Source organism: Antedon bifida, chromosome 5 (genome assembly GCF_963402885.1).
Source record: "Antedon bifida chromosome 5, ecAntBifi1.1, whole genome shotgun sequence".
Lineage (NCBI taxonomy): Eukaryota > Metazoa > Echinodermata > Crinoidea > Comatulida > Antedonidae > Antedon > Antedon bifida.
In genome coordinates, this window is record NC_136230.1 from 1,983,668 (window position 1) to 2,009,109 (window position 25,442).

The window sequence follows — 25,442 nt, forward strand, 5'->3', positions numbered from 1 at the left end:
CTAAAAACCGACATTTGTTATCGGCTAGGGCCGACATTATTTGTAGGCCTAAAAACTGACATTTGTTATAGGCCTATAGTCTATAGAGGCATTTAGTTTACCATTACCTAGCCCAACCGACATTTGTTATCGGCTAGAGCCGACATTGTTTGTAGGCCTAAAAACCGACATTTGTTATCGGCTAGAGCCGACATTGTTTGTAGGCCTAAAAACCGACATTTGTTATAGGCCTATAGAGGCATTTAGTTTACCATTAAACAACAAACAACAACAAATCGGAAAGACGAAACCGTTACATTCAATTCTGGTATCAATGATGACTGCACTGTTTTGTTTTCGAACAGTAGGCCTATAATATTTACAAATAAATGTAGTTTCATTGCGGCGGAGGCGGTACACAATGTTTAGTAAACAAACAATAGGCCTCTAACATTTGAATTATTTAATACAAACCGCATTCATATTTCTGCAGGATATAACCCAGTAATATCATATTTGAGATTCTATGAATTCAACTGTAGGTCTATAACTACTATAAAGCTCCGTCTACACTATCAACCTACGACAAAAAAGTGTGATGTGCCCAAATATGGCAATATGACATCATCATTTCCATATATGGGAACATCACATTTGTTGTCACCTAAAGTTTGATAGAGTAGACAGAGCTTAACTATAATTAGTAAACAAATTATACATATTATTTTATTTATCATATTTTATTTGTTTACGAATTTACGTACGAATTAAGAGAAATGAAGCCATTAACACTTTTATTTTTATAATTGTTTATTCAATATTATGTACAAGTACATTGTGTGTTTGAAAATTAACACCAACTTGTGCCGATTTCAGATATAAAATAACGTGATTTTTTGTCGTATAAACACATTTTCAGTTCTGTACCAAGGGTAACCAATCCTACCTGTGTTAATGAGTTTGGAATTTCGCCATCAATGGCCCAGCTACAATAAATACATTGAAAAAAGTAATTCATCAACGTAATTGATGTTCTCATTCAGTGATGGCGTAATTATGACGTAATTTAATTACGTATCGTTTTAAACAACCGTAACAATCATGTTTTTTCCCCTAACTATAAATTTCATTTTTTTTTTCTGAAACATCCAGTAAAAATGCTGGTTTTATTCAAATACAAATTATAACATTTATAATCAAAAAACTTTGTTTACAAAACCGTGCCACTGACCAAACTATTACACCCATAAATGTAAACAAATGATACAAAATGAATCGTTTTCAAATTTATTACAAATATAATTTTTAATTCAATGGTGTTCTAAACAAATAATAACCTTAATTAATTAAGTTCGAATGTAGAATTACACATGTCTTCTCAATGCCGTTGTAAACAATTAATGGTGTCAACTTCTCAACTTTAAAAGTGCATATGACATTATAAACAGATTACACCCATAATGGTGTCAACTGTTCAACTCCAACATAGCTTCCTTTATAATGGGTATAATTTTTTATGCCATTCTTAAAGTTTCTTTTTTTCTTTCGAGAACAATGCTTTTCTGTCAATACATTACTTGAAAAGGAAACTAACTATATGAAAATGATGTCCACAAACACAAAAACAACATACATAATAACTGCAACAACATATGTCAATGTACTATACGACGACATAGGTTATCACAGGAGGTAATATCATTTTAAATTATATCAAAAATATTTTCTTCTTATTTCATTAAACTGTTATTCCAATGGTTTATGTAACTTTACAAGTTTTCCCCTTACATACATTTTTAATACTAATGTTTAACATGTTATGTTACAGATAATGTATATAATACCAGGAAAATACAAAACTTAAGGTCATACTTAAATATTTACATTCAATTAACAAAAACCACATGAACAAAAAAAAATCATGATTTACAACTGTTCCTGCTACTGTACTACTAAAATATATACAAAGTATCAGAGCATATTATTTCATTCGTCATCAGGACTGTATGAAGGCGAAGAAGGAGAGTACGTCTGGGAGGATTGCGGTGAGTATGTTGAGTCTTTTGGGCTAGTGGGCGAGTACGTCGGGGAACTAGGACTGTACTTTGGACTTGTTGGCGAATAACTTGGAGACGTTGGGCTGTATTTCGGGCTGGTAGGTGAATAACTTGGGCTAGTAGGCGAGTACTTCGGGCTCGTTGGCGAATATTGCTGACTTGCTGGGGAGTAACTTGGACTAGTTGGAGAGTACGACGGGCTAGTTGGACTGTAATTTGGAGATGTTGGTGTGTATTTCGGTGAGCTTGGGCTGTAGCTTGGAGACGTTGGGCTGTACGATGGGCTGGTTGGTGAATAGTTCGGACTCTTTGGCGAGTAGCTAGGGGAGCTTGGGCTGTAACTTGGGCTTGTTGGCGAGTAACTTGGCGATGACGGGCTGTAACTAGGTGATGTTGGACTGTAACTCGGTGAAGATGGTCCATAGCTTGGGCTGGTTGGCGAGTAACTTGGAGATGTTGGTGAATATTTTGGAGATGACGGTGAATAGCTCGGACTAGTTGGGCTATAGCTTGGGCTAGTCGGACTATAACTTGGGCTTGTTGGAGAATAACTTGGCGACGTCGGACTATAGCTAGGCGAAGTTGGGCTATAGCTGGGCGATGTCGGTGAATAGCTGGGAGATGTTGGGCTGTATGAAGGACTAGTTGGGGAATAGCTAGGAGATGTTGGGCTGTAACTCGGACTAGTCGGAGAGTAACTTGGTGAAGTTGGCGAATAGCTTGGACTCGTTGGCGAATAGCTCGGACTTGTTGGGCTATAGCTCGGACTAGTCGGGCTATAGCTAGGGCTAGTCGGGGAGTAACTTGGGCTTGTGGGCGAGTATGTCGGACTTGGAGGCGAGTAGCTTGGGCTGGTAGGCGAGTATGAAGGCGATGTTGGTGAATAGCCAGGGCTCTGTGGTGTTACACCTCCCGGTGAGTCTGGTAGGTAGGCAGGAGATGATGGTGAATAGCCTGGTGATAGTATCCTGCCAGGGGATGGTATGTATGGGCTAGCCATAGGAGAGCCTGGTGATTGAGGTTGTGGAGACCATCCAGGACTGTACGCTGGGCTGATCCCACTGGCATCTGATGCTGCAGAAGGACTGAAACCTGGTCCTCCAGGAGTCATGCCGCTTCCTAATGGATTACAAAAATGTCATAATAAAATACCAATTCTATTAAACAATAAAATTTATCTTTAAAAAGTGGAATAACGTTTATATTTTCCAGAATTGGTCAATTTATATGTATTCTAAAAAGGACAAATTGCAGTAACTTGAAGACAAAAGAATGACTTACCGACAGCTGGTGACCAGTATCCATAGCCAGGGGTTGTCCCTGGTCCCCATGGGGTCATCTGCGGTGACATACTACTGCTTGGTGAGTGTCCACCACCCAAGAACATTCCTGGCATGCCTGCCACTGAAAATAAAAACAAATTAAAAGTGTAATAGAATATAATAAATTAAACTTTACATTTGTTACTCATTCAATCATTTACCCTGTTGACCTGATATAAAAAGTTTGTTGTTTATAGTGCAACTTTGTTTACTGGTTACATAAAATTTAAAAATCAGCATAAATCATAATAACATGTACATTAAATTATTATTTTATTATATAATTCATGTGAATCTTGAAGGCAATATTATGTTCAATGTAAAACTATAAAATGTTAAGTATTTAAATAAACCACAATCTTATAATGCAATATATCATTTTATCATTATCATACTGAATCTCAATTTTTAATACTGAATGTAAATCTGTATACTGTTTTAGGCTCTATAATATAAGTTGTCTCTGTATACTTAATTGTTTTATCATATTCAGATCAGACACAACATCAACATATCTTCAATAATATTTTAACCTCAGACAATATCATTTAAATATCCATTGTTTATCACATGTGCAATAAAGGTGGGCTGTCCCCACAAAATAGAAATCCCAACATAGTGTACTCACTCATCCCAGCTCCCATACCAGTGTGTGTGGGAATCTCCATTCCATATTTGCATTTCTCCGCGTCTAGTAGAAGGTCAAAGCATCCGGTACCCGCACTGGCTAACTTGCCTAGCATGATGTTTTCACTGACGCCCTTTACAAAGTCAATCTCTGCATGAGCGGCTGCCTCGACTAAGATATCAACCTAAAACACAAAAAATGGACACAACTATTTAACTACAGACTCAGTCAACTATCTCAATACCCAATCAACCTTGGACTGGCATAATATGTAAGCTTTTCTATAACTTCTGGTATTCAGAATGTGTTTTAAGTTAAAAAGGATTTAAGACAAAAAAATCTCATATACGAGAGTATATTATTTTATGAAATTCCCCAGAATATTATAAATTAAAGAACATCAGAAAGTTACCGTTTCTTCAAAGGAACACCTCATGAGGGCGCCAACTTCCTGTCTGTTGACACCGTGACGAGTGATAGCCATGAGATGACCTCTCTGTGTCATGACATCACAGAGTAACGCCAAGTGACGATAGTTTACATAGGATCCATCAAATGAGATAACATGGTTCAACTCCTTCTCAACTGCTTTGCGTACAGCCTCAATACCTAGCACCTTTAATAAAATAAATGAGAAAAACATGAGAAACAATTAATTTAAAATAAATATAATATACTGTATATTGTAAATTGCAAGAAACAAGTTTTCCAATTGTGCAATCAATAAAGTTTACTTTACAAATACAAAAACATTTATTCATAAAATCACAAAAAAATAATAGTATGTACAATGATTTAAGAAAATGATGAAATGGGGTCTCAGGAAATTAGGAGGTGTGTATGATAGAGTAAACCCCAGATTACTTTAAAAAAATAATTTACACTACTGCATTAGTTGTAACAAGAGTTGTAGATTTGGATTTGCGACTAACTATATCATGTTAATTCATATGCGGAGATATTTGGGTGCGTGTCCTCAACTCAACACAGATTTGAACGTTTCCAAGTCCAAACGATGACCGATGACACATGAATTGACCTGACCTGATACTAACAAAATGCGTGTTTCATACCTGGAATATCTCACAGATGTCGTTAGATGTTGTACGCACGGGGTCAACGTCCTTATCACTCAATACCTGCATCAGGCTGGTACCATCTGTCTCTAAGATCCACTCCTGGATTGCTTTAAATTCACCATCCTCTGTGATTATTATCCTTTTCTTGTTGTCCATTTGCGGCAGATGCATATACACCTATTATCAATCATTTATATTTTAAAGCATCATTCATTTATTTTGGATACATTTATTTAATTAATAATGTTTGAGTGTGGTTGTAAGTTGACGCATATACACCTATTATCAATCATTTATATTTTAAAGCATCATTCATTTATTTTGGATACATTTATTTAATTAATAATTTCTGAGTGTGGTTGTAAGTTGACGTATATACACCTGTTATCATCCATTTATATTTGACAGCATTCATTTTAAATTCTGTTAATTTTGGATACATTTATTTAATTAATAATTGTAATGGTTGTAAGCAGATGCATATACACCTATTACCATTCATTAATATTTTAAAGCATTCATTTTAAATTCTGTTAATTTTGGATACATTTATTTAATTAATATCTGGGCATAGTTGAGTGTGGCTTTAATCGGCCATATCATATTTAAGCGTCCTGTTCAATATTTACTTGTTTACAAGAACATTGATCTATATGACCAGGTTAATATCAACATGATAACCACTGGTGTAGTAGTTAGAATTGGTAACCACTAGCTAGTGAGTATTTGCTGTGGTGGTTTATTAGTTTCTAAGAATTCATTAAAAACTAATTAAAAAAAACTTTGAGACTGAAATGAAAATATTATCCATCCCTAGCTGTCAGGCTATTGTGATTGACATTTACCAACCTACTAAAAATTACTGACAAACCATGCTTAAAAACTATTAAATTATAAATAAACATATTAAGGAAGCAAGGAAGCCAATGACATTAAGTTAATACATTAAAACTGATACATTTAATAATATATATCCTGTATATTATTAAAAACCACAATACAAAAAATGTTTGTGTTTATGTTTTCACCCTAATAAACATTAAATCTGAAAATAAGGAAGCAAGGAAGCCAATGACATTTAAGTAGTAAAATGATACATTAAAACTCATTTAATATATATATCCTGTATATTAATAAAAACCACAATACAAAAAACCTTTATGTTTATGTTTTCACCCTATGAACTATGACCTAGTGCTGTGCTTCTACAGTGTCATGAAATGTGTTATTATAAGAATATTGTAATATGTGGTAGTCAGCACAATTCTAAGAATTTTGACCAATGAAAAGGAAATGGTTGTATGTGATTTCTAGGAATACTGTACCTTAGCAATCTGTTCAATTCCCTGTAGGGTCATGTCGGTCAACATGTTTGACTCAATACAGCGCAGGAACACATCATCGTCCATCTTATCTACTTGTTCTTCTTCCTAAATTAAATAAATTGTTCTCATATTAAAAAATAACTTAAAGAAACATTTTATTATAAAAATTCAACAATTGACAAAAATATTGTCTTATAATTTCAGTGTTATACACGTTTCAAATCTCCTAGCGAAACCCATATATGGATATGATGATGTCATATCACTACCATATTTAAGCATATCACTACCATATTTGGGCACATCACACTTTTTTTGTCAAACTAGTTTAATAGTGTAGACAGAGCTTTACACACACACAGCATTTTGTATGGTGTGTGCCCCAATGTTTAAACTCTGGAGTTTCGTAATGAAAACTATTATTTGCTGTTACTAACAACATTGGCAACCTGGCAACACATCAAGTACATACTTAATAGTAAACTAAAGAAATCATTTATATTATATAACAATTCGTGTCATTTGATTGGACGATTGTGGGTCGCATGGCGTGCAATAGTACGCATAGTACTTACGTCATTGTACTTATTCTCTTCACTGTTCATAATTCTTATTCTAAGAACCAACTTTTCTGCGTTATCATCGTTAAAGATACAATTCAGATCGTCGCCGAATCCAGCGTTAATCTTTTCAGCGATTTGTTCCATTGACAATTTCTTATCAGTCATACGTTTACGGTTAAGCTCAATACGCAACAGCCACGGCGAAATGCGGGACGGATCAAAGTCAGGCATCTCGTAATAGAGGTTGACCCAGTCTTGGTCCTCCTCGATCACAGTGTTCTGCGGTTCGGGGTCGTAGTAGATGGCAGTGTTTGAGGTCACTTTTCTAAGAGTTGTATGTTCCAGACGACACAGAATATCCTAGAGAAATGTATTTATCATTTTCTGTGACTTGGTGAAAAATATTTAAAAATGATTATACACCTGCTGAACATCAAGCTGGGAACACAACTACTGAATATCCTTGGTTATTATCCCACCCCTACTTTATGTCTGATTTCACAAATGGCATATCCCCAGGTATAGTCAGATGAGTTTTTACAAGAAATGCTTACCAATCATTTAATTATTTTTTCCCCTGAACCATGGATTTCCCCAGGTATAGTCCCATTTGTATTCTAAGAGGGGGGCGGGAGGGAGAGGGAATATACGGTACTGATATATTTGTCTATCATAATATATTCTGTCTGTTGAGCAAATACATTATTTATTTATTTTTTTATTTTATAAACATCCAACAGCGAGCACCACAGGATGGATAAACTATTTTATAATTTAAGATAAATAAATATAATTAATAAGATTGAACCCTGGGAATTGGAAGGCAAGCATGTTAATCACCAAGCTACAGCTCTACTCCAAATTATCAAATCTACAATAGTTGATATCAAGATTAAATTATTTTACCTTTGTTTTTTCTGCATCTCTTGCTGCAGCTCCCATAAGGAAGACAGTGAGCGAGGGTGTCTTTGGTTTCTTTGAGATGTTAATGATTTCTTTAAGACGAGGCACACCAAGCGTGACGTTTTTGGCCGAGACACCAGCATAATGGAAAGTGTTCAGGGTCATCTGAGTGGCTGGTTCACCGAGAGACTGAGCAGCTAAAGCTCCACACATTTCACCAGGCACACCCTAGTAAAAATGAAATATTGTTGATGTCACGATGTGCATGGTGAAAAAAAAGTAATTAAAATACATGTCCCGAAGTGATTGAAATAATGATACTATTTTAGACATTGTAAACAATTGGGTTATTGCATTCAGAAAGGATTTAATTTTTTCAGGTTGACAATAATTCTACAAATATCAATAGGTATATAAAAAACATAAATGTTACTCACATGAGCATGGTTGAATCTTGTCTCGATTTCACCAAGAAGCCAATCAAATGCTTCCGTCGACAGATGGTGTTCCTGCATGACCTTCTGAGAGCTAAAGGTCGATCGCAGAAGACTGTTGAATAGGATAGTGGCGTTCTGTTGTGCCTGTTTGCTGATCGAGTCTTCTCCTTTTACAATCACTAAGCTCTTGCACAATTTACGAATACCTATTCAGTCGAATATGAAAAATATTACTCAATGTTACATAGTAAAGTATGGCCATCCAAAATAGAATTTACCTCAGATATGAAGGTGTACCAATTTATTCTCTGTCCTGCGTGCATACAATTAATTAATTAAAGATCATTCTTATCAGGACTTACCCTCAATAACTGTCAAAGGATGTAGATCTGATGTTTTCCTGGCATCTATGCGGAAGATTTTCTTTGCGTTCCAGATCATACGTTGTAGATTGCATGGCAATGCAACCTATGAGAGGATAATGAACATTTGTTAATACATTGAAAAATGGTATTGGTATAGGCAGTCAGGGATGTTAATGTGTTTGACAAAAAAAAGTGTGACGAGCCCAAATATGGTAGTGATGTGCCCAAATATAGTAGTGGTATGACATCACCATGTCTATATATGGGCACATCACATTTTTTGGATCACATACAGTTTGATAGTGTAGACAGAGCTGTAATGGTAATTTACTAAATAGTTTTTGGGGTACTGGGTACAGTATATACAAACGGCAGGGATTTTTTATCAAATAAAATATGACTTTAATTATAAAAGTTTGTTTATGTAGAGCAACTTTTAAGCTTGTTTGTCATGATTAAATTCACTCTTGAGGCAGGACTATACATCTTCATACCTTGCTTTCACCAGATGGGAACACTTCCCTGAGGATCTCTCTGTCCTCGCTAAGTTGTTCCCATTCCTTGTCTAATTCCAGATGAACCTGATTGTTCCCAAGTAAGTCACGGACAATATCTTCATTTAAGTTCTTACGCATTAACCTGGTAGGCAAAAAAATAAATAAAATGTTTAATATTGTTTAACCAAAAGTTATAGAGTTTCTTAAGCTCTGTCTACACTATCAAACTTTATGTGACAAAAAAAATGTGATGTGCCCATATATGCCCATGATGATGCCATATCACTACCATATTTGAGCATATCACTACCTTTTTTGTCAAATTAGTTTGATTGTGTAGATAAGCTTAATACATTGATTTGCCATGCACAACAGACAAACTGAATAAGTATACAAGCTTTACTTATACTAAGGCAATCTAACAACAGAACACTGAGCTCGCCAAGCCATGATAAGAACTCGTAACAGTCCTTTGATCTTATGTCTGGCTGCAACAAATACCAACAGTACTGTACTATGTACATATTCCCATGGCGAGCGGTGTCTGTTAAGGGGTGTGGAACTGATCGTGTCGCAGCCACAGATAAAACCTTTGAACGTCCGAGCTCAGCATCCTGTTAGATTGCCTTGATTATACTTACTTTTCATTTGAATAGTCAAATTTGTAGCCCTTGGCAAAGGCCTTATGTGAAGGTTTAAGTGTGGCCAGCTGTTGGAATTCAACTGAGCCTCCGTCCAAACCATCCTCCCCGTACCTCAGCTGTACCAAGTAATCATTGCTGTTACGTACGGTACCATCGTACCTCACCATCACACTCTCCATAGCTTTGATCAGCCTACGTTGAATATAACCTGAAATAAACATATTTATTATATTGTCTGCCTTATAGGTCAAATATACTTCTTATATTGTCTGCCTTATAGGTCAAATATACTTATTATATTGTCTGCCTTATAGGTCAAATATACTTATTATATTGTCTGCCTTATAGGTCAAATATACTTATTATATTCTCTGCCTTATAAGTCAAATATACTTATTATTGTCTGCCTTATAAGTCAAATATACTTATTATTCTCTGCCTTATAGGTCAAATATACTTATTATATTGTCTGCCTTATAGGTCAAATATATTTATTATATTGTCTGCCTTATAAGTCAAATATATTTATTATATTGTCTGCCTTATAAGTCAAATATACTTATCATATATTATTCTCATTCTCAACTAACCTGTTTCAGCAGTTTTGACAGCTGTATCAATCAACCCCTCACGTCCTCCCATGGCGTGAAAGAACATTTCTGAGGGAGTCAGACCGGCCAGGTAAGAGTTTTCAACAAATCCACGACTCTCGGGACCGTAATCGTCTTTGATGAAATGAGGTAGTGTTCTGTGTCGAAATCCAAACGGAATTCGTTTACCTTCCACATTCTGTTGGCCTACACACGCAATAACCTAGAGAAACAACAACAAAAATTCATAGCAATAACTAATTTTTTTGAAGTCAGAATAATATAAGGATAGGATAGACAGATGCCTTTTCACTCAAGCTCCTGTGAATACTGGTCTGGGAGCATATGGGAGCTTCAAAGTGCTGGAGAACGGAGCGGTGTAAATCGCTCTTCTGCTTTTCTTCCTTTTTTGGTTATCTTAAAATATTTTACAGATCATTTTTGTGTGTAAAGCGCTTAGAAACATTGCATTAGGCGCTATATAAGACTACCATTACAAACAGCAATAAATAACATAGAGGTCGATATTGTTAAAATATAGTGTTGGAAATATTACCTGAGAAATGTTGATCTTTGACCCCTTTGACCCAGCCACCACCATGACCTTAAAGTTGTTGAACTCTGACAAGCTCTTCTGAGCAGAGCCACCAGTCTTGTCACGAGCATCGTTCAGAATTCTGTTTACCTAAAAAAAAGACAATTTGTACAAATTTTATTAATTATAGTTTAACTCAATTATCACAAATATATTACTCATGCGTTAACATGGTTCTTCAAAACATAAAACATCGCTAAGTTCTATCTACACTATCAAACTTTACGTGACAAATACATATGATGTGCCCATATATGGACATGATGACGTCATATCACTACCATATTTGAGCATATAACTACCATATGTGTGCATATCACTACCATGTTTGGGCACTTTTTTTGATAGTGTAGACAGAGCGTTACATAGTAAAACTCCTCACCTGATTTTCAAAGGTCTGTCGTAGTGTATTACCAGGTGTTGGTTCTAAATCATCATTATGCGCTTTCTCAATTACGTCAATCACATCACGTTTCGCTTTCTTAATCGTACTCTGAATATCCTCGTACGTTTTAGAATCGGCAATACAGTCACCGATACCGATAGAGTGACCTTCTAAGAGAAGCCAGTTGTTGACCACTGTCTGGATGTAGCCGTACAACAGCTTGGACTCTTCATGGCCTCGTTCCATGAATGAGACATGGACGAGAGAACCGGAAGATGTCCCTAATGTCTTCTTGCAGATGATACCAGATATCAGCTCACCATTTTCAATAAGAACCTAAAATGCAATAAGCAAAATATCAAATTTGTTTACCTTGAAACAAGATTTATAAAAACTTAGTACTGTACTCTAGGGCCAGGCTATTGCAATTTCCTGAACAATGAAAGATTCGTACAGTAAAATCAATTTAACAACTGATGGTGACCAACTGATGGTGACCAATTAATGGTGACCAACTGATGGTGACCAATTCAATGACCGGTGAACCGATTTACCCCCTACCTTTGTATCCCCAGGTGAGAGCCATTTGTATGGGCCTCTATCCTCGTCATCTGGATGTGTACTGTGGGTACGGATCAGGTTAATACCACTGGGTATGATAAGCGTCATCAGTTGTTTTCCCGTCCATAGATGTTTGGGTTTCAGGATTGCTGGCTGCGGCATCTTTCCGTTCCAGGTTGGCAGCCACATCAGTAAGTTCATCACTTGTTCCTATTTGGATTAAATTTAAATGAAAAATAAAATTAATTATCAATATATTTAGAATAAATATAAATAAAAAATAAAATTAATTATCTATGGGAAACAAAACGATAGGATAGGAGCTGTAGCTTGGTGGTTAACGTGCATGTCATCCAATTCCAAAATCCAGGGTTCAATCCTAACCTAGTACCAAGGTGTCTATTACACTCCCTAAGAATTAAATGAGACTTAGTTCTAGTTGTCCCATGACCTAGATTTCTTATTTATTCCATTATTGTTTCAATCTTCAAAAGGAAGTAAATAAATGTTATTTTTAATTGAATTTAAGTAACTCGTCTTTCATAATCAACATACTCACCTTTGTGAGAAAGACATCTCTTTTTGTAAACTTTCTAACAGCAGCAAGTGAATCCTGTACAATACCCATGACAGGTTTGTTTGACTGAGGTGTTACTATTAGTCTGGGCACTCTCATGATTTCACTAATCTCTGCCTTTGTATCCAGTGACTGTGGTAAATGCAAATTCATCTCATCACCATCAAAATCAGCGTTGTATGGAGTGGTCACACTATAGGATAAAGAATATGGACACGATGATGTAATATCACTACCAAATTTGGATATATGACTACCATATTTGGATCTTAGACAGTGCTTAATAATAATATGTAATATTGCATTCATATTTTCAAAGGTTTCATGGAAACTAGAAAGATTTGAGATTTATTTTAAAATTCAAATTTGTCTCTAAATACAAATTTCACTAAAGCTCTGTCTATACTATCAAACTAGTTTTGCAAAAAAAAGCGTGGTGTGCCCAAATATGGTGGTGATATGCCCAAATATCGCATTGATATAACATCATAATGTCCAAATATGGGCATATCACATTTTTTTGTCACATAAAGACAGAGGTTTAGAACAAAAGGGTAATTGTGGATTTTTTATCACTGATTTGATGTTTATTTTTCTTCATTTAGGTATTTCTTAAAGCATGATCTCTATGAAGTACAATTCTTATAACATGTTTGTTTGACCAGCCTTACCTAAGATTAAGCCTGAAAGTAGACCAGGGAAGCACCTTAACACGATGCCCCATCATAGACATTTTGTGAAGTGTTGGCTGCCGATTGAACACAACCAAATCACCAGTCACCATATGCCTCTCAACCTTATATCCACATTGCAAATGAAGGTCGCTGGGCTTGGGATGATATCGCAGGTCAATCCTTTCGCCGTTGTCACGTATGATGTACTTAGCGCCAGGGTATTGGTTGTCACCTCGTCTTACGAGTTCCTGTAGTCTGTTCATTAAAAAAAAATTGTATAAATTAAATGCCAAAAAATCATAATACATATACAGTACAAACATAAGGACTTTCAGCTTGAAAACCCAATCTGCTTAATCAGCCTAAAGTCCCATTGAACATTTTGATTACATATACAACCTAAATTCTATACTCCATACAAGGATTACATCTCATACTTAAGTATAATTCTCAGGCTAAATCAAAGGTTCAGAGTTCAACTTACTTGTCAATATTAAACGGTGTTACTATCTCCGGGTACGTCATCGTTTGTGCAATTGTACGTGGCACACCAACCTGATCGATGTGAAGATTTGGATCGGGTGTGATGACCGTACGTGCGGAGAAATCTACACGCTTACCCATCAAGTTACCACGGATACGACCTTCCTTACTCTTTAATCTTTGCTTGATTGATTTGAGAGGTCGTCCAGATTTTTGCATTGCCTACAAATTAACAATTTGTTTTTAGAATGTTAAATTACATATTTCAAATAATTATTGAACAATAAAAATACAAATGGAATACATTGCATGGCGCTTCCTAAACATCAATTAAGATAAAGCAGAGTTCATGACAAAAAAAAACTGAATGTTCCTTACACGTGGTAGCCCAGGAAGCTCGTTGTCCGACAGTGTTGTGACATGGAATTGCAGCATTTTGGCATTTTCTGCGATAATGTGAGCAGCTGCGCCATTCTGTTCATTTCTCTTTAATTCGTTGTTTATTTTGATGATGTCAGCTAGTTTGTGAGTTAAATCATCCTGTAATCAAATTGAAAAATTATGAAACAAAATTGACACATTTATGTCAATTAACAGTAAAGTAAATAGACAGGTACAAGATTAACTAGCTTAAACAGGTATATTTAAGGGTCTTCCACTCCTTCTCCGAAATGTCACCCGGCTTGCATCAATCGCTGATTCTATACGTGCAATCTAACATGAATGTGAACTGGAGCCTGAGCATGTGTTATATTATTTACAATCATCTATAATCTAAATTTATTTATAACTCAATCATAATTCCTATACATAGTCATGACTGTAATTATCTTAATCCACTAAGTTTTTGCCATTTATTTTGGTCACATTTTGTAAAAAGTGTTACCATATTAGGCATACAACCAATATTGATACCTGATTTCTTGCTGAACCAAACATAACCACAGCTGGTCGCACACAGAGTGGAGGCACAGGTAGAACGGTAATGACCATCCAATCGGGTCGTGCAAACTGTGGGCAAAATCCAAGGATCTCAGCTTCATCATCACTGATACGTTTGAAGATTTCATGTACGCGTTCCGCGGTTAAATTAATCTTGCGTTCCTGTGAGTCTTCGTTGACATGTTTCCACTCGGCAACTAAATCAATTCCGGTACGTCGGATCTTTGGTTGATATCGTCCACATCCTCCGTGACCCTACAAGTAATTGAACAAGTTACACTAGAATCGTAACAACATTTGTCGGCTTCATGAATTAATCAGTCTACACTATCAAATTTTATGTGACAAAAAAATGTCATTTGCCCATATATGGACATGATGTCATATCACTATCATATTTGGGCATATCACTACCATATTTGAGTACACTTTTTTTGCCAAACTAGTTTGATTGTGTAGACAGGGCTTTAGGAAAAGTACATTTTATTTTCCACTCTGAGTAGTACTGTACCTTTGGCTTTGGTTCTTCATTCTCATCTCCATCTCTTTGGGACAGTTTGGCATCAAATTGGTTATCCATTTCGTCCCCTCCCTCACACAGTTTTTTACCCTTGACGAGGTCATACACATGACTCATACGTTTTCTAGGTTGACCTTTGGATTTTCTGATGACCTCTTTCAATTTTGGATGCTCCTAAAAAAGGTAAGAACAAGATTAAATGCATATACATTTTAGACAAGTCAGTAAAATCAATGCAAGTTTTAATTTAGAATCAATACTCATTACTTCACCATTTGCAAATAATAAGAAGGAAATAAATAATGGTCTTAAGCTGATTTAAAGGAGTTCAATGAATTTTCAGATTTACAGTAACAGAAGTTGGTTCCAAAAAAAAATGGAGCTGTATTTTTTATTTAGGGTTATTAGCAGATCCCGCAGTTTGCTTCATCTACTTATTATAACTTGGACTATTTTATATTACTTTTTTGTTCGTGGAAAAAGAAAAACGAAACTGAAAGTAAGATTAAAGTACTTACTGGGTCAATTAAAAGCTTAGAGCAGAAAAAACATACACATCGCAGAGTTCGTATAATTTTAGTCATAAACGAAGAATGGAAAACAGGTTTGGCAAGTTCGATATGTGCAAAATGGCCTGGGCATTCCGTTTGATTACATGCGCATGTCTGACAACGTGCACTTCTGTCTACGGCTCCTTGTCTTGGGTCCATCAATCCATTCAACTTCGGCTTGTTAGCTTCCATCGTCTCGGGGTACTTAATTCCGCCATCTGGCGTAACCGACATTCGTTTCTTTGATTTGAAAAAAGTAAATAATTGAATGACAAGCAAGGTAATGTTTAATTATTGGGGTTTTTTTTTTTTTTTTTTTTAATAAGACCTGACTAGAACTGGAGCTATTTCAATCAAATCTATTAGTATTACTGGGTAATTTTTATTTAGAGAAGGAAACGTCTAAATAAAGAAACAGGGTCGAACCGACCACTTTTTATTCTAGAGGTTGTGCACTGCTATTTTTTTCTTCAGAGAGAGCAACCAAAAACATAGAATGGGATGTGACATAATAATTTTTCAACTTACAACTTCTTCGGGACCTAAAATTCCGAATTGCACACGCTTAACTTCACGCATAGGCGCCTTCGAATCGTTGTATTGGAGAGTCATTTTTTCTGTGTTGTTTTATACTCTGTATCTTCTGATGATGATATACGCTACCGTTATATTGCTGACTTCGGCAATTTCCACACCATACGCAATTTCTTTTCTACCACACTTGAGAGCTGAAAGCACTCGCTTGTTTGGTAGGCACACACTAAATTCAATTATTTTCAAAGAATTAAAACGTGAAACAGCCAAAAACTGATTCAGGTTTTCTATGAAAAGATGTGGAATAACATGAGTGTAAAATTACAGGTACAAACCGTAGATAAAAACGTATTCTACCATTTATTTTCTCTCACTTTTTAGAAAAATGTTACAACGATAGCGCTCATTTGCGCTAATGACGGCCTCTAGAGGTCGCTGTATTTATATAGGTAGAAAATTAGACAGGTTTCATGAACTATTTTGCAAGGCACCTGAAAAGAATGAATGATAAAAAACGAGGGCGCACCACTTAACAAACTTACCATACAAAATTACATTATCCATGAACAAGTACTGAACTAAATGTTTATGTCTTGTCATTGTATTTTTGTGAGGTTTCTACTGATTCGCTTCGGCTGGATGGACCACCCTCGTAATTGAAAACAAAACAAAAAACCAACAAATACTTTCTCATCATCACTTTTATCAACATAAGACTGAGTAAATAAAAAATTCAGAAACATAATTTTTAAATGCCGTTGTTTATTAGTACAGTACTGTCAAACAATGCACCTACAGTAGTGTTAATAATTTATTTATATCAAATGACACTGTTTCCATTTACCCATACCATAAAATAAATGATTACTATAAAGGCTTTAAAACAGACTCACCATAATTAATTAATTTACATCTGTGGTATTATGACTTCGTGGCCCAACACGGTCAATCAACACTTATGAGTGCAAAGTGCAAATAAAACTAAACTAAAGAACAAAAACCACATCTGCATGATTACTAGTTTTTGAGAAAATTCAAGTAAAAAATGGAATATATTATAAATTATTAATAAAAGTGACTTAATCGCTGTTGAAATGTAATATTTACCTAAAATACCACTGTCCTCAAACCATAATGTACTTATTATTAATTAATCATTAACAGCACATCAAAATAAAATATTTAATTTAGTACGAAAAATGATACAAACCACACTTTATATAAAACAGATATAAAAATTATAATCTGACGTTATTAGTCAAAGTAAGAATGTTTTAAAAATCCCTGATTATTCAAACCTATAAAATACATTAAAATCAATAATATACTTCAATCAAACATTACAAAAATATGTTGAATGTATTTATTGGTACATATACAAAATAAAAGTTTTATTTTAACATAAAATATACTGGGTTTTTTTTACTCAATAAAAACAAAAATTGTACACCTTTACACAATAATTTAAAAAAAACCTTTTTTTTAAATTCTATCAATAACTTAATACAATGATGATAAAATATATAATATTTTTAGAGACACCAAAATAAAACACTGCTTTAATGTGATAAATCTGTTTTTATAGTGATTAGTATAAAAAGACAAAAACAACAAAATATCGCCAAATGTGTTGCATTTCAATAAAAGCCATGCTGAACTTTTATAGACTTGTAAAAAGCTGGGTGCCGGTAACAGGCCAGCATTATAGGCACTTGAGGTGGGTAGTATTTGTTAGGTTAGTTATAACCATAATTAAGCAGAATTAAAAGCACCATATTTATACAGAAATTACTTTAAAAAAAAACCTATTTATAGCTTTAAAACCTGTTAATTTAGCATCTAATATTCAATGGTAGTCTTATACTGGAAACAAATAATGTTTCTTGGCTTTGATTGAAGAAAAATTTGCTGGTATGAAACGTATCATTTTCTTATACACATAAATAATCTCTGTTATCTCTCTGAGTTATTCCTCAAGGTTAAAATTGCAGAATAAAACTTCTTATATACCAAGTTTCTTCAGTTGTTCAAATGTTACAAAAAACTAATTAATTTAAGTTAAGGATTAAAGAATAATTAGTGAATACAATATGCCAAACTTAGAAAGCGCTTAAGGCTCAAAGCTCTAAACGCTTCACATTGAAGCTATCAAATTAAATGTTATAGCTTTATGGTGGTAGTGTAAATAACGTTTACTGGGAAAAATTAGAAATAACAACACCCCTTTAAAGTTTCAAACATAAATGTGCAATTTATCAAGAACCCACACTTATATAACATATATATTACATTAAAGACATAAAAAAGAAAATAAATATATAGTAGTGATATATTATATAAATCCAAAGGCAAATTACTAAAATAATATATTATATATAAATAAATGTAAAAGGATACAATGATGTTCCACGGACCAAGGCGTACCCATGTAGGTATAAATCCCTTATATAAAGCTAAAAATCCTTCGTATCTTGCAGTCTGTAATAAAGTGACAATGTAGTTAGATTAATATATCAGCAAAGGCAGGATATCTCAATCATTAAGCTCTGTCTTCTCTAACAAAATAGTTTGACAATAAAATGTGATGTACCCAAATATGGTAGTGATATGCCCAAATATGGTAGTGATATGACATCATCATGTCCATATATGGGCACTTCACATTTTTTTGTCACATAAACTTTGATAGTGTAGACAGAGCTTAATATAATCAATTCAACAGAATGATTTACCTTAATAAAGCAGTCAATTGTATTCTTGTAAATTTGTTGTTTTTGACCTTGTTTTAATTGCACACTTTTTCTTAAATTTTGCTGGTTCATCATTCGTGTTTTGACAACATCAATTGGATTTGACGCTATCGCACCAACAAACCCAGCAAATAAACTTGCTCTGTAATAATAACAAACAAAAGCATTAACATTATTAGTTTACTACTAAAATCACAATTTTTAAAATTGTACAGAAGAAATATGTGGGTTTTTGTCTAGCTGATTTGACAGTTTTTAGGTGTATGGATTGGTCTTCTTTTGGGTTTTCCACAAGCGCCCTGAGCATTTTTTGTGGATGTGTGCATAACAAATCTTATCTTATTATTAATATTATACAGAATACTTACATAAAATGATTTGATATACTATCACCTAATTGTGTATGATTAATAATGAGTTTTTTTGACCAGTCGTAAGCTGGTAACTCAACCCCCGCCACCACAGCTGCCCTCTGAGCCGTTGGACCAACACCCTGAAAAAAGCAGTAAAACAATCAAAATACTTTTAATAGATTTTGTTTAGGTAATATGACAACAAAAATGTATTGTGTATTTGATAAAATTGCTGGAATAGTAATCTGATAATAATATGTATAAAGCTCTGCCTACACTATCAAACTAGTTTGACAAAGAAAGTGTGATACGCCCAAATATTGTATGGTAGTGATACAGTATGACCAAATATGGTAGTGATATGACATCATCATGTCCATATATGGGCACATCACATTTTTTGTCAGATAAAGTTTGTGTAGTAATATTAAATTATTAAGTCTATGATTAATATCGAATTTATAATACCACTCATATTATCTTTCCCTGTAGAAATGTAAGAGCATGGTTTTGGCTAAGGCAACACATTTTGTATTTTCACAATTCTTACCCTCCAAAGACCACGGGTACCTTCTTGTTGGTATATATTAACAAATGATGTCACCATGGTAGCATTTGCAAACCTCTGGCTCTGTGCTTGCATTCTGACCTATAAAAATCAAAGAAATTGATGAATACAAAGGGCATAAAAAAACATGTTAATGTACAGTATACCATTTTAACTCTCTGTATATACTATCAAACTTTATGTGACAAATAAATGTGATGTGCCCATATATGGACATGATGATGTCACATCACTACTATATTTGGGCACATCACTACTATATTTGGGCATATCACATGTTTTGTTTGTCAAACTAGTTTGATAGTGTAGACAGAGCTTATCTACTACATAATCCTGCTGCTACTTACCTTCAAAACATCTGTTGGGTTAGCTATTGATGATGATATAATACCAGCAGCTATGCCACACAACACGTTAATGGCTAAAGATTCATCTTCTGGTCTCTCAACTAGTAAACGTTTAAATGTGTGATAGCATCCTATTTTAATTGTTCCGTACGAGGCTTGCCGTAAAACAGCTGGACGAATTCTAAGGAAATAAAAATTAATTCCATTGAATAATTATTATAATTCATATTGTATGTGTTGTTTGTTTATCCATCATCTATTACACACAGGGTAAAAAAAGAGAGGTTTACTACTGAAAAAGCTCCCCAGTATAAAGAATAAAGAAATAAATAATAATAATAATATATAAAGCAGGAAAGTGCCTCTCTTGGGTGTCTCAAAGTAGTGGTTCGACTGATTGATGTTTTTTTAATTTTTTTTTATTAGTCTTCTTTAAGAGAGGGTAACCCAGATCAGTGATATCACTGCTTTCCACTTGGCCCTCTAATCACTATAATACATAAACGTTAGACTACAAACAAAACGATCACACACATACTAACTGAGAAGTGGCATAGATATTCAGCATTATGTCTACAAGAAATTTCTCAAACATTATCATTATTATAATGCAATATTTACAATTATCATTTACAAAATAATACAAAAATATAATTTATTATTAACAGTTGAGTTTCACAAATACGAATAGTCATAATATATACAAACAATTTTTTAATTTTTTTAAATTATCAACTATACTATTACCAGATTCATGTAAGATATATATCATACAATTTATATTAAGAATATAAATTAGACTTTAAATTCAAATGTTGATGTAAATTTTACCCTGAATATAGCGCTTTGACACCTTCTTCTTTAGAAATGCGCCCAAGAGCGTGAAACATTCCTCGATATTTTAACTCACGAAAGTTTGCTTCAGATTTTTGTCCTTGCACTTGTAGACGTGTTTTTGTCAAGTCTATAGGAAAGGTTCCTGAAAGAAAAAAGCAATTTATCAATTGCGTATCTAATTTGTGTAGACGCTAAAAATGAGAGAATTTCGGTTTTTAAAATGTTACTCACCGAATTCTGCAGCGACTGAGCCAATTCCTCCAAACACAAATGGTCTCCAATCTTGCGCCATCTTTGTTGCTTGGTGTATACATAAAACAATAACAAAGTGGGTTTATTTTTTGCAGTAAATAAAGAAACCTCACGACTAATGCTAATTAGCTGACAGGTGATCTGAAGGTGGAGGTTTCATATGAATTGAAATCTGAAATAAGAGATTGAGAATCCTGTTATGAAGATTAGATTTTGATTTTATAAAAAAAAAATGTTTATTTAATATATGGATTTTTTTAAATGAAATATTAAAAAATTTTATATTGCAAAAAGTTTCGTGTTTAGTACCGACCATGAGATCCATGGTTCCCCTACGCCCCCCTATCTATGTGTGTTGGTGGTGGATGACACTGCAGTATCTCTGCTGCACAGTAAAATAGGATATAGGCTTACATATACGGCGTGGGAACTTCTGAGTGAGAGGTGTAGAGAGGCCTATCTATCTTCAGGCCTAAAAACTATGCCTAGAGTTACGACGTAGAGTAGATCGGGAGCATAACTTAAATACACAACTCAAATTGTGTACTAGCTACTGTGTAAACATAACTACTAAAGTAATTAATTGTCTATTTTGATTTGTACCTACCAGCAGCTGCTAAACAACAGCAGCAACACAGACAGTGGAAACTCAATGGAGAGAAAAGACAGATGATGATACGGTTGATTGAGTCCTCAAAACCTTATCTTTGTTCACGGTTCTGATTGGATAATAGTCAGAAAAGCTTTAAAACAAACCAATCGATAGTTCCGATAGTTATTTTACGATACGCATGACAGGTCGTGAATAGCACATTGACCGTCCACGCTTGATTGATTGATTTTTCTTTCTCTACTTTTTCTGCATGCACTCTGGTGGTGGTGGTGGTGTGAGGTTGAGATAAAAATTCTACAAAACTTTTTTGCATCTAAACACACCTGATAATGATTTAAAATAAACAGTAGAGGTTTGGCATATAGTTTATAAACAGCATCATACATACTGTATAGGCTAGTAGAATTAAAATTTATGATTTAATGAAAGGATTGTATGGTAATGTGTTTTAAAATAATTTTAATCAGAAATCATTTTTTTCCATAGCTTACCAGATGTTATAATGACTTTACTAACCAAGTGGTCTGAAGGAGTTCACACAGATTCTATTATCTGTCTTGAACACAATAAAAACGACACATTATCATCTGGCGGTGAGGATCATCAGATTTGTCTGTGGTCAGACGAGGGAAAAGTGAAATCAAGGTTGAAGCTTGACGATGATGTCACAAGTATTTGTTTCATGCCTTCAAACCCACATATAATATACACCTCAAGTGGAAACAAACTCTGTTTATTGGATATTCGTGATTTTAACCATGTTCAAAATTGTAAAGAATTTAATTCCGAAGAAATTAATGAAGTTAGCATGAACTCAAAAGAGACATTTATTGCAACTTGCGATGACTCTGGTGATATCAAAATAGTTGACTTGAGAGAGATGCGATTATTTAAGACTCTGCAACGGCATAAGTACATATGTTCATCAGTTAAGTTTCACCCTACGAAAGGCTGCGAACTCCTGTCTGCAGGTCTGGATTGCATTGTCAACTCCTGGGATTTTATGAAAGGTCGTAACCTCAGCTCATTTGATATGCGTGAGTGCCCATCTGGAGAGGATGGTGAAATACCTTCTGGGATGTATATGGTCAACCCTCCTCTCATACATTCAATGGACGTTAGTAATGACGGATCTAAGATTATATGTGGTCTTGAAAATGGAAAGGTGCAAGTGGTAGAGTTGGTTGGACGAGGGAAGTTTGAGCCACTCTTTGACCTTAAAGGCCACACAAGAGGTGTGTCTAAAGTTAAAATACTCCAGTTTGGGATGAAAGAAATGGTAATATCTGGTGGAAATGATGGAAAGGTGTTATTGTGGGAAGGGAACAAACAAAAGACAAAAGTACAACATAAAAAGAAAAGAGTTAAAGAGGAGAGGGAAGGAAAATCTGATCAAAATGTAGCAGATTCAGTCAGTGATTCTCCAAAATCTCCATTGGCAGCGATTGAGCACGGCAGCAAGATAAATCACATGACATCAGCAAATGTTGGTAGTAAGACAATTGTTTATGTAGCTGACCAATCAGAATTGATCAGTCTGTATGATATAACAAAGCACATTTCACCTCAAGAATAATATTGAAGCAGTACAGTGAATCAGATTTATGTGGTTCTTCCTGGAAATTTAATATTTCTTGGCTTTAAGCTGTCTAAACTATCAAACTAGTTTGACAAAAAAGTGTGATGTTCCCAAATATGGTAGTGCTATACCCAAATATGGTAGTGATATTATGTCATATGGGCACATCACATTTTTTTGTCACATATAGATAATGTAGACAGAGCTTTAGAAGCAAAAATATTTTCCAAATTAGAAGCTAAATAAAAGAAGAATGGATAACCATTGTAATTTTTATACAGTATTTTATTTAATAGAAATATTAACTAATTCAGACATACAGTACATACAAAATTGGAATATTAAATTATGACAAATATTTTGCAGTCTGTTTTTCATTTATTTTTCTTTCCATCTTGATACCAAATGGGCGTATTCTACACTGTATAATGTACGAGGTAATGAAGACAGAGGCCACTATTCAAGTATCAATTATTAAATATTTTGGCGATTCAAAATTTAGTAGAGTCAACTCCAAATGTACCGGACTCTTTAAACGCCGGAAACTATCCCAGTAACAGACTTCTTGAGGTACAAAAGGTCCCATTTATTCTTGTTTATATTACAGTACAAATATATTTCTCCTTTGTTATTTTGAACTCTTCCGTTTATGTTCTATGGTCGGCATTTTTAGAATAAGGTCCATTTCCAAATAATACTTTGCCTCTGTGTCTGAATATGTAAAAGGATGGACAGTTGCCTACAGTCTCAAATGACCTATAAAATAAACAAATGATTAAAATAATAAAGCAATTATGTTTTAAAGTAGGAAATATACCTCATCAATTCTTCATCTATTCTAAGCTGAATCATTTCATTCACCAACAACAAAACAACAAATCGAAAACATATTGAATGCATATATTTTCACTTACTTTTTCTCCATATCATCTGAAATTCGTATACTTTTGTATTTTCCAGCAATGTGTAATATTCCATATGCTGTCAGGAATAAACTGATTAAACATTGCAATATTATCTGTAAAAATAAAAGTGTTGTATAGTATTTATAAAATTATTTACATAATAAGACTTTAAGTCACTAATTCTAGATACTGTACAGTAGTTCTAAAATTAAGAATCTCTACTTTTTTTATAAATCACAAAAAAAAAATCAATTTTCATGATATGGAAGAAATCATGGAGAGATGACCATGTGCATAACACTAACAGATTCACCCTCATTTTTTTTAATTAAGTGAGCAAGTCTTTTAGAGTAGCACACAAATCGTGTAGGCCTATGCCTCCAATTGCAGCACATGCGTTCACACTTACATCGGCAGGTAAGTTTGTAAATTCTTGTTCAGTAAGTCTCAAATATGTCCTATCTGAAATGAAAGAAAAATGAATATATTAATATTATAATTACATCAGTACAGTACTCCATGATTACATATTATTTCTGGGGGTAGAAACAATAATAAATTAAATTATAAATAACCATATTTTATTTATTTATTGAATATTGGCATTATTATCATGCGCAACACAAACCAATGCAATCACATGGCACTGTGTGTACTGAATTAAATTAACATTTTATTTTAGTACAGTCAACTGTACAGTTGGGTTTAGGCTATGCCTAATAATATCCCTCTAGCTGCGCCTTGCGGTAAACTCTCTCTCGCCACCACCACCACCAGTTTGGCTTAGTTAGGCCTAGCACACATTTAACTTGCTATAGTATAGAAAGTAAACTTATTCCGCAGAAGTATTGAAAATATCATTTATTATAAATAGGCCTATTTTTTGTGTTTATATAAATACTAACGTTGTGCTGCTGAATAAGCAGAATGTGTTAAACTAATTATCCCGACGAACGCTAAAAAGTGATGGAACGACGCCATTTTGCATGTAGGCCTACACCACCTGCAGAAATTATTTTTTTTAACA

At 34.3% G+C, this 25,442-nt stretch overlaps 4 protein-coding genes across 8 annotated transcripts; 1 reads left to right on the top strand and 3 right to left on the bottom strand.

Annotated features, from left to right (window-relative positions):
- Positions 1-1,252: 1,252 nt before the first annotated feature.
- On the bottom strand, positions 1,253-16,607 carry LOC144842545 (DNA-directed RNA polymerase II subunit RPB1-like). 3 transcript variants are annotated; one of them, XM_078698996.1, is made up of 25 exons: positions 16,569-16,604; positions 16,206-16,437; positions 15,645-15,917; positions 15,118-15,300; positions 14,580-14,861; positions 14,043-14,204; positions 13,666-13,886; positions 13,179-13,436; positions 12,490-12,700; positions 11,931-12,140; positions 11,367-11,705; positions 10,946-11,074; positions 10,390-10,612; positions 9,797-10,007; positions 9,153-9,297; positions 8,656-8,761; positions 8,294-8,499; positions 7,860-8,084; positions 6,966-7,313; positions 6,391-6,495; positions 5,060-5,242; positions 4,399-4,602; positions 3,987-4,170; positions 3,318-3,440; positions 1,253-3,155 (listed from the first exon to the last, which is right to left on the bottom strand). In XM_078698996.1, exons 2-25 carry the CDS (start codon positions 16,287-16,289, stop codon positions 1,966-1,968), a joined length of 5,805 nt encoding a protein of 1,934 aa, XP_078555122.1. In that variant the 5' UTR covers positions 16,290-16,437; positions 16,569-16,604; the 3' UTR covers positions 1,253-1,965. The 3 variants fall into 3 exon arrangements, with proteins under 3 accessions (XP_078555122.1, XP_078555123.1, XP_078555121.1); XM_078698997.1 differs by having other exon boundaries at positions 16,206-16,320; positions 16,543-16,586; XM_078698995.1 differs by having other exon boundaries at positions 16,206-16,607.
- On the top strand, positions 16,398-24,136 carry LOC144842548 (WD repeat-containing protein 53-like). Of its 3 annotated transcripts, none has more exons than XM_078699002.1 (2): positions 16,398-16,426; positions 22,418-24,136. In XM_078699002.1, the coding sequence occupies exon 2, from the start codon at positions 22,434-22,436 to the stop codon at positions 23,505-23,507; it is 1,074 nt and encodes a 357-aa protein (XP_078555128.1). In that variant the 5' UTR covers positions 16,398-16,426; positions 22,418-22,433; the 3' UTR covers positions 23,508-24,136. The 3 variants fall into 3 exon arrangements, with proteins under 3 accessions (XP_078555128.1, XP_078555129.1, XP_078555127.1); XM_078699003.1 differs by lacking the exon at positions 16,398-16,426 and adding an exon at positions 16,430-16,538; XM_078699001.1 differs by lacking the exon at positions 16,398-16,426 and adding an exon at positions 22,172-22,283.
- Positions 16,959-21,953, bottom strand: LOC144842550 (kidney mitochondrial carrier protein 1-like). The gene is made up of 9 exons (XM_078699004.1): positions 21,926-21,953; positions 21,298-21,490; positions 21,061-21,208; positions 20,230-20,410; positions 19,865-19,963; positions 19,330-19,454; positions 18,944-19,103; positions 18,609-18,689; positions 16,959-18,255 (listed from the first exon to the last, which is right to left on the bottom strand). The coding sequence occupies exons 2-9, from the start codon at positions 21,356-21,358 to the stop codon at positions 18,214-18,216; spliced, it is 897 nt and encodes a 298-aa protein (XP_078555130.1). The 5' UTR covers positions 21,359-21,490; positions 21,926-21,953; the 3' UTR covers positions 16,959-18,213.
- Positions 23,781-25,408, bottom strand: LOC144842552 (ER membrane protein complex subunit 5-like). The gene is made up of 4 exons (XM_078699007.1): positions 25,321-25,408; positions 24,825-24,877; positions 24,425-24,528; positions 23,781-24,266 (listed from the first exon to the last, which is right to left on the bottom strand). The coding sequence occupies exons 1-4, from the start codon at positions 25,394-25,396 to the stop codon at positions 24,158-24,160; spliced, it is 342 nt and encodes a 113-aa protein (XP_078555133.1). The 5' UTR covers positions 25,397-25,408; the 3' UTR covers positions 23,781-24,157.
- Positions 25,409-25,442: the final 34 nt, after the last annotated feature.